The 9,847-nt window shown below is 39.1% G+C and overlaps 1 protein-coding gene across 2 annotated transcripts in view; it reads right to left on the bottom strand.

Moving 5' to 3' along the window:
• The window catches only part of adamts7 (a disintegrin-like and metallopeptidase (reprolysin type) with thrombospondin type 1 motif, 7), a 93,790-nt gene that overhangs the window by 76,806 nt on the left and 7,137 nt on the right, over window positions 1-9,847 (bottom strand). For both annotated transcript variants that reach the window (XM_082526421.1, XM_082526422.1), the window contains exons 3-4: window positions 4,879-5,062; window positions 1,774-1,973 (exon numbers count right to left, since the gene is read on the bottom strand). In XM_082526421.1, the coding sequence (XP_082382547.1) occupies window positions 1,774-1,973; window positions 4,879-5,062 (384 nt within the window). The remainder of the gene's footprint in view (window positions 1-1,773; window positions 1,974-4,878; window positions 5,063-9,847) is intronic.

Here is a 9,847-nt window from a genome sequence, read left to right as displayed (position 1 = left end):
ACGGTAGTCAGAAGCCTTGCTGAGTGATACGTACTGTGCTTCAACGTAATATTACTGTACTGTGTAATATTATAAGGACCACAAATGGCACCTGTTAAGAGACGTGGTTACGAAGCGGATTTCAAACTTAAGGCTGTCAGTCACGCAGTAGAACTTGGGAACAGAGCAGCTGCGAAATCTGTCTTTGTTATTATGCTCAGCGTCTTTTTAGTTTACATTTTGACTGCACGATTCAGCCAAAGAATATCGAGATATGAATTTTGGGTGATATCGCCCAGTCCTAGTATTTGGTAACTTATCACTGGAACTCTCCATAGAAGGTCCAAAAAGATGTAAACACAAGTGAAGAAGACTGAGAAACCAAAATAAATGTATTAGAGTGAGAAATCTTTTGTACCACATCGTTGATTTGGCCTTAAAAAGGAGTGAATGTGTCAACCAGCTCAGCAACACCAAAAGACCTGAAAGACCACGTGATCGAACACTTCAGTCTCTGATTAAGAAAATCCCTTCACAACGTCTAGCCAAGGCAGGAACACTCTCAAAGAGAAAGGCGTATCATTAGGAAAGCCTACAATCAATGGAACCAGTGAAACAGAGTCAATAGTGTTTATTGATAACGTGACTGCTGAAGGAAGAAGCAGGATGAATTATTTAGAGGCAAGAGTTTCTTTTTTTAGATTCAGCCAAATATGATGAGGTGTTGCTTTACAGTGGAAATGGATAATGACATAGAAGTAAACTGCCAAAGATGCCCAAGTGTCAGGGACTGTCTGTGACCCAGATTTTGAGTTTATTTTTGTATTTGTGATTGAAAGGATGTTAAGTTCTAGTATTATTATCAGTTTGCCTTGAGTTTTAAGTCTAGTTTAGGTTCATCTATGTCTCCTTAGTTATGAGTCTTTTCTCAGTGTTTTACTTTCAGTTACGCCTGTGTGTTTGTCTCTGCGTGTTCTATGTTCTAATTGTCCGGCTGGTGTTTTCATGTCTACATCTGTCCATGTTTTATTTTGAAAAGTCTGGTGTGTCCATGTTTAACGTGTTTAGTTTTTCTTCCCCTGTGGCGTCATTATGTTTATTCCGGTCAGCTGTTTCCCCATGTGTTTCCACTTGCCCTGATCACCTCCTGTGTGTATTTAGTCTGTGTGTTTTCATTCAGTCTTTGTTAGGTCGTCTGTTTTCCTTCCCTCCACATCACATCAAGTTCCATGTACTTCATGATTCTGCTCAGGTCGTGTTCACGTTTCATGTTCTTGTTTCTTCATCATAGTTTCTTGCACATTCCTGGTCAGAATCATGTTCACGTCTGTGTTCATAGTTACCACAGTTTAGTTTTTAGTTTAGTTTTCAACCCTGCTGTTCGCCTTTTGCTTTATTTTTGTAGTCATGTCTAACTCGCCATAATAAACGCCTCGCTTTTTGTTTAAACCCAGTTTGGTTTCCTTCCGTGTCCGCGGTTGGATCCTCCTTCTCACTCCCACCAAGAGCTTCTCAAGGCAAGTGAATGGTCTATTATCCAATAGCCAAGTCAGTCACCTGATCTCAGCCCAGTGAAGCATGCTTTTTAAAGACCCTCAGACAAGCAGCAGCTGAAGGCTGTTGCAGGAAGGGGCTGGCAGAGCATCTCAAAGGAGGAAACGCAGCATTTGCACAAGCACATTAAGCTACTACTTCATCTAAAGTCTGTATATAAAGACACAGGCTGGCAGTCATCGCTTCATTGTTGATGCCTATACCTGTAGCGTAATAGTATTATTAATATCGAATACTTACAATATTCATGACAGCAAGTATGTAGCTTTCCACAGCTTTGCTCCCATGATAGTCCACCATTTTGGGGTCAGCCACCACCAGCGTTTCCACCCATTTCTCTTTGCTGACAGAGCGTTGACGAATTCTTCTCCTCCTTCTCTGCTGCCTGCGCTCCCAACGCTCCCGCTGTCTCTCAATGTCTTTAAAGCTTTGATGATAATCTGCAGAAGGGAAATATAAATAGATATTAAAATCTTTCACACTGACACACAACAACAAAGACTAACTGTGACTTTACCTTGTCACATGTAGTACACAGTGCTGTTAAACAAATCTTTGCCCTTGGTCATCCTCTTCAGCAATCTCTAGCTGATCTTTCTGAGTATTTTCTGATCGTGTCTTTATTGGATTAGACAAAAACACATATAATAGATATACACATGCATACTAGGAAAATGCTTAGCACTTGGGCAGGAACCTCCAAGCACATACAGACATACGGATGACAAACACAGCATACAAATGAACACAAGTGAAGCGAGCTCAGAGAAAAGGTCACGTGTTGTTTGTTTGCACAATAAAGGCCACTCTGTTTGTCAGCTGCAAAAAAGTCAATGTTTCATCCTCCTTATTATATTGTTAAAAACTTTAACATTTACATACTCTGGGACAGGAAGCACAGTGGGCACACCAACAGCAGACACACATATATTACTGTTGCTATGACGAAGCCGAAATATCAGCTTCAGAAATGAATGAGAATTACCGGCTACACCTCAGTTCACAGACCACTCAGACTCAGATCATTCTGTAGTGTTATTTATCAATCAGTTTAAACTGACATGGATGCAACGGTTAGCATTTTGTGCTGCGAAAGCCAAAAAAAAAAGTCTCAGTCAGGCTGATCTAAGGGTGCAGTGAAGCCTGGAGTATGTAAAATGTAATGTAGCAGTTTACGCATTAGCCAATTCAATTCAGTTTTATTTATAAAGCACCAAATCATGACAACAGTCATCTCAAGGTACTTATAAATAAAGATAAAGACCCTACAACAATACAGAGAAAACCTCAACAATCGGATGACCGGCTATGAGCAAGCGCTCCCCCCTCCCTGTGACTGGTAGGGGGTGAGGGCAGGGAGACAGAACAAAAGACATGTTATGGAAGAGCGCCAGAGATTAATAACAGCTAGTGATTAAATGCAAAGTGGTGTATAATCACATTTTGAGTGAGAAAAGGTGAGTGATGGTGCTGTCCCCAACGACATCTAGATGAGTTGGATAGAGATGAGTCTGCTGTCAGATGCTGTACGAAGATCATGACATCAAGGAAGACCCAACAAGTGAAAGACTCTTAGTCCTGATTTCAAGAGGACACAAATCCTTTGTTTGCATCAAAAAGAGCATCAAACATCAAAATGCTGCCAAATAGGGAACAATCTGCTGTAAGTAAGCAGCTGAAAATAGCTTGAGCAGTTGTTCTCAAACCATTTCTTCCATTTCCTGCTTCAGAAGCTAAAAAAGTCTTCAATTCAAAACATGACCCTATCATGGTTATATGTATATAAATGTACATATAACCGTCATAAGGTAAGAACGAAACTAAGCTGAAGGTTTAGTGAAATAATAAGGCATTTCCTCCTACATAAATCATCTTCATTCAACTTACTCTCAGTTCATATTTGTGGTTCACACACCCTCCCAGTTTATGAACCACAGCCACACAGAAAGAAAAATCTCTAGGATTGGCTGACATATAGCGATACAGTGATTAAGTGCACAATTTAAACACAGGCCTAGAGGGGACGCGCTTAATGATTTGAAAATTCTGATATTACAGAAACTGCTTAAATCAACGTTCAGACCTTATCAGTCTGTTCAGCAAGCTGAAAAGAAATAACAATATAAATGCTAAATGTGTATTTAATCAATTAAAACCATACACAAGCTTCTTTGTCCTTGAAAATGCATCTGTGCTATCATTCTTTAGAAATCAAAACAAGTAATTTACTTTGCAATTTGGAAGATGCAATGAAGTTCATGTATTTCAGTGCAAGTAATAAGCTAATAATACATCTTTCCAAATACAAAAAACTGAGCTTGATTGGTGTTTAAAGTAGTGTTTAAAGTAATACTTAGGCACAACTATAACTCTGCCCTGATATTTTGTTGTTGGTGTTGTTAAGCTGATTCTGCAAAGCAAACCCTCAAATCCTCTGGGACATCTATTTTTTTTTCCAGGGCCAATTAATTCAACTCAGAATTTTAAGCAGCTGGTTTACGAACGTCTGCATTTCAGTGGCTTTATTCTTCTAACATCTGCAGATTATTACCAGGAGACAAATGAAAGACAAGAGATTACTTATAATCATCTTTCTCATCATTCAGTGCTTAGTAGCTAATGAGTTATCAGTATTTTGACTTTTAAATTAAGCATTTTCATTGAACAAGTAAAGAGATTTAAGGCCTTAAGATATGTAAATATAGTACTTATCTCCACTGCTGTTACAAAAAAACAAAAACTTGCACATCACCATGACCTTAATCACACTGGGAGCTGTTGGTATTTTGCGGCTTCTGTATTTGCAAGAAAAAAATAATGTACTGACGCAATATGAGGGCTTACATTTTAGCCACAAATGTTGTCTTTACAGTACAAACATTGATCATTTAGTTTTCAAACTGCCTCCTCTTGCTGCACGCCACACACAGCGACCTACTCGAATGGGGGAGACATGATAAGATGATGGAGGTCAGCTGCATGGGTCAGGCTCCCCTGGCACCACACTCTGAACCCACTGCTCCTCGCCTTCCCTGCAGCTGAGCCACAACCCACACCCTGTCACACTCATTTTTAAGATATTAACAGATATTAGCTTTGCCTTAACTACAGAAAAAAATCTTTCGGTAATGCATCCGTTTACGTGTTTCCATGAATGCTCAATCATTCAGGGAAGGAAGCACCGGAAAGTTAATGGTGTTCATCTGGATCCAGATGAAAACAATCAACTTTCTGGTGCATCTGTTTGTACTACAAATCGTTAGTTTGACATCCTGTTTAAAAAAAAAAAGTATAATTTCTATGCTGTGCTTTCTTTGCTAATGTAAGTAAATGTGCACGATTTACCTTTGATTCCACAGGTACCGTTGAAAGGTCGTTTCCCTGAGATGGGCTGTATGACTGGGCTCCAGGAGGGAGGAGACACATGCCGTTTGTAGATGGCATGGGCCTGTGGTGCTGATGTTTCATCACTTGATGTCTCCAGAGGCTGAATAAAGAACTCTTCATCAGATAACTTGAAGAGTCCCGTCTAAAGAAACAAAGAGCTGTAAGTCAGTTCTTCAAATCTCTTTAAACTATTTTAACTGTTGCCAAAGAGCGAACTGCTGAAATATTGAGAAACAAAACATTGCTCTTGATTTGCTCTTCTGTCGTCAAAGATACAGTATGTAATGGGTAGGCAAGACATCACACAACTGCATACAACATTGATTAGTAAGTTAATCCAAGTTTTTGACAAGAAAATTGATCAGAAGCATTTTTATATATTATGCTCTGCAATAAGGCGTTTTCTCTCACGGTGCCATATTTAATGATCTTACTTTAATGAACTTACATCACCTTACACCATAAACAACTGAAGATGTCCGCTTTTGAGTATTTTGATTGGAGATTTGCAAAAAAGTGGAGACACTGTGTTTGCAAAGTATTTAAAATCTACATGTAGCCAGCAACATCTTTTAAAAAACACCAAAACGTTGCAACAACAGGATTTCTTTTTACCATGCCAGGTGTTTGGAAACTGAGATCAGCTGCTCTAGTTCTCTAGAAATTGAATTGTTCTTTTTCTTGTTCCAGCTACTCCAAACCTTCTTTGTCTATTTTTCCCCCATTTCATAACGTATCAAATGTTTGCAGTGGGAACAAAATCTGGGCTGCAGGTTGGCCAAGCAGCACTCTTTAACTATGCAGTCTGTTACTTTATGTGCTGCAAGTGTTCAATCCAAGTCCCTAATTTTTATGGTAGTAAAATGATGCATTTGCATTTTTAAAGGCAAACTGGCCCCAGAGTGTACTCCACCTCTGACCCACAGCTGAGAGGCTCCAGCCTGGCACAACCCTGAACTGAACAAGCAGTTAAGAAAATACAACCTGAATAAACGCGCTAAGTAGTACTTTCTAAAACTGTTTTTAATTTTTTTTTAATATTTAATATTATTAAATACAAATATTATTATTAATATATATAAACATTACATACAGTATTGAAGACTAGTGAATAAAAATGCACAAGCACATGAAAACACTTCGAGTAAGCTCCCACTGAAACAGCAAAAACAGCCCCAAGTCATAATTTTTCTGTCGTACGACTGAGCCGGGGAAAAGATCAAATGTCTTTTAAGCAACTGCATAGTAAATCAGGCAGGCAGGCACTAGGCCAAAACCAAATTCCCCTAGGCCCCCCGTTGACCATCGCTGTCTTATATTTCATTCTTATCCACCCTCTGCTCCAGTTAATCCCTTTTTCATCTTACACAGTGTCCAAGTGAAGCTCAGGCAGGAGGGCTGGCCGTTATATCCGAAGCCCACACACTAAAAGCTGAGCAGCAAAAATAGTTTTCATCTCATCTCCAAAAAAATACAATATCAAAGATATGCTGGCTTTAAAGGTTGGCTGTTGGTTGGTGCTGACATTTCCCAAAATCCTGCATCATTCCAATTTAGAGTCAAGTGTACTGACTGAGGTAACAGGTTGAGTAAATAACACAGAACCTTCAAATGTAACATTTGAAATGTAAAATAAGCCATTAAACACATCAGTTAATCTAACATGTTCTTGTTTTAATCTGTCTTAGTAAATGCAATCACAGCTCACTGGATAACAATTTCAGTGCTCACTGGACCAATGCAGTAAATCAGGGGTGAAATGAAATCCAGTCATTAAAGTATGTTTCTATTGTAACCGAGTTTCCTTTTCAAATACCTGCATACCATTTAAGCTGTTTTAGCCTGACCACAGTGGAGGTGCGTATGGAAGCTGATCTACAACTTCGGCCCAGCTCCTTTTCTTTCTCTCTGACTCAGTTGGTGTTATTTGTCTTGTGTACTATGTTAAGTGTGGGAGGCTCTTTCTCCAGTTTGAAGGAAATGCACGGAGGCAAGAACAATAGTCATGCCGGGAAATATATTGTGGTTGGAATAATCTTTTGTGATTTCGTATTTGGGAGGAAACTTACACACATAGTTAACATATAAATATGTAATATATTTCAGTAAGAAAGGGAGGCTTGTTGATCTGAAGTTTTGAGTCATTTGGGAAGTGTTGCAGTCTGTCAACATGATAAGAGTCACAACCACAGGAAGAAACCGTCCTGAAACTACAGGTTTCTGGCTGTGATCTAAAACATGAGGACTTATGGGACTCCTTTGCAAGATGCTCTTTTGTGCAGCACTTCAGCTTTGAAAGTGAAGAATAATCTGCAGACAGTCAAAGAAGATGACGCACGTAAAATCGACTCTATCAACGTTAAAGATGTGTAAATGAATTTTCTATCAAAGTTTCTTCATATGTAATATCAGTCAGCTTTGAAAAACGAAAAAAGGATCACATTGGAAACATGTTTTACTTTCATCAATATACTTGGTTCTTATAAAGCAAACTAATAAGTGCCTTCAATATTCAAAATACTCTTAATCTCATCACTGTCTGTGTTTTACCAAAAGCAGACAGGCTGAGCTCTGGCAAGTGAACCAAGCTGAGGTGCTGGCAGAAGTTTACTTGCTGCTTTGCACCACAATAATTAGTTACCTGCATAGACTGTGTGCTAAAGATCAGTACTTTGAACCTGCATTCTTTCTTGTGAGTGCCAGCAGTGAGCAGCTCCTCATGTTGTGAAAAAGAAGTCCAGTTGTATAAAAGTCTGAGAAAACCCCAGTAAACACTTTCCTAATTAAATTATGGCTTCGGCTGTCGGCCTAAAGTTTCACTCATTACATGGATGCAAAACAGGGCATACTTTAGGGCAGGCCAACCTTATAAATGTCAAGTCGCTATCGTGCGAGTGTGGAGTGTCGCTCCAATTTTTTCACTCAGAATCACCAGATGTGACATCTGGTTTCAAACAGGATTTCACAAACTAATGTGTGACGTCACTTTGGCTGTGTCAGTCTTTTATATATGGTCTGTGGTTGTCTGCAAACACTTTTTTACTTTGTTTTATGTTTAGATCAACATGCTGAAGTGTTGAAAAAGACACAGTTATGTATGTGAGTTACCCAAGAAATAAAACTTTCATTTTTATTATTTAATTAGTTTCTTTATCTACAGGGAACCATCGGGAAATAAAAGTGTTTGAATATATACCATCATACTCTTTTGCTTTTCTCAAAGAAAGTTAATTTCACTGGGACATTTAAGGGCATTTCAAGTCAGCTGTACAATTTCTGGACTAAAATGCAATCAAGAAGTCTTTCAAGAACCAGCGGAAGGATGATCGTAATCCAGCTGATCGTGTGTTTTACTTGATGTAAATCAGACAGGCAAATAACCCAAATCGTGCAAGGAGCCGGCAGAGCGCTGGCAAAACACCAGCAATGTGGATACCATATGTCTGCTGATGTGTTTCTGACTTAAAAAAACAAATGTCAGTAAAGAGTCTACCACTAATTATTAAATAAAATAATTTATTTAGTTTTTTTTCTACATTAATTAAATGTTACTATACCACATACCTAAGACTTTTTGACTGATACTAGTGCTGCAAAGCACTGCATTGTAAAATATGCAGTCCCGCCAGTAAATAAAGATGTGGAGGAAGATTAGAAGCAAGAAAACATGATTGCTTTTTAAGAGGAACCTGTCTTCTGGGAGGAAAATTTTTCTCATTTTATTGTAATTCAGCCCTGAGCTGAACAACTTCAGCTACACAGGAGACACACACACACACACACACACACACACACACACACACACACACACACACACACACACACACACACTCATCTGAACAATAAGACAGCATTTGTGGCTTTTACTATCACACAAATTCTTGTTGTGTCATGTTCAGCAAGAGAACATAATGAACTTCATCCATGTGACCATAGAAGGCATCTCTATCATCCATCCATCCATTCGCTTCCGCTTCTCCTGGGATCTCTATCAATTACACTTTAATATTTAAACCAGAGTGAGTTTACATATGCGTGGGAATTCTGCTAAATAGGTAGATACTCATTGACTACTTCATTAGGTGCACCTATTCGACTACTTGTTAATGCCTTTAGGCATGCAGACATGGTCAGGACAGCCTGTTAGGCATCGGAACCATAAAAAAAGGCCCTTTAAGTCAGCGGTCTCCAACCTTTTTTGCGCCACGGACCGGTTTATGCCCGACAATATTTTCACGGACCGGCCTTTAAGGTGTCACGGATAAATACAACAAAATAAATCTAGTACCGGTACCGAAAAAAGAAGATTTATTCATAACACACGTGAAAAGACCCAGGAAAACCGAGAGAAAATAACGCTGAAAACCGATAAAAACCTTGAAAACCATACATTTCACACCTGAGCCTCAACTTTCGCGGCCCGGTACCAAACGACTCACGGACCGGTACCGGTCCGAGGCCCGGGGGTTGGGGACCGCTGTTTTATATGACTTTGAACATGATAACTGGTGTCAGACAGGCTCGTCTGAGAAACTGAGAAAAGTCTGTCAGCATTACAAGAGAGTAACGCTTCGCTTTTGAGATCTGACTTTTGTTTCAAAAGTTGCACTGCAGTTTACACACTCACTTAGGCACAGGGCTAAACAGCTTCTAGCTAATCTCTGAAAAAAGTGCTCTCTTTCTAAAACTACAAATCAAAATGAAGAACAGCTTGGAGCATATTATAATAAACGTGAAATAGTGATCTATGTTGTGATTATTTATTATTGTGATCGATGTGAATAATATCTCCATTTGGAAATTTCAGACAGAGAAAAGAGAGGTGGTGAGTAAGTATCTTTTGAAAGCCCTGGTCCAGATCTAATTTGGAGAAATACGACTGCAGCATTGTGATAATGCAGTGTCAAGGATCTAAGTGGTCTGAATG

This window comes from Aulonocara stuartgranti (assembly GCF_965226115.1).
Source record: "Aulonocara stuartgranti genome assembly, chromosome: 1".
Lineage (NCBI taxonomy): Eukaryota > Metazoa > Chordata > Actinopteri > Cichliformes > Cichlidae > Aulonocara > Aulonocara stuartgranti.
The sequence above is the reverse complement of the archived record's forward strand: the minus strand, read 5'-3'. Positions and strand labels throughout refer to the sequence as shown.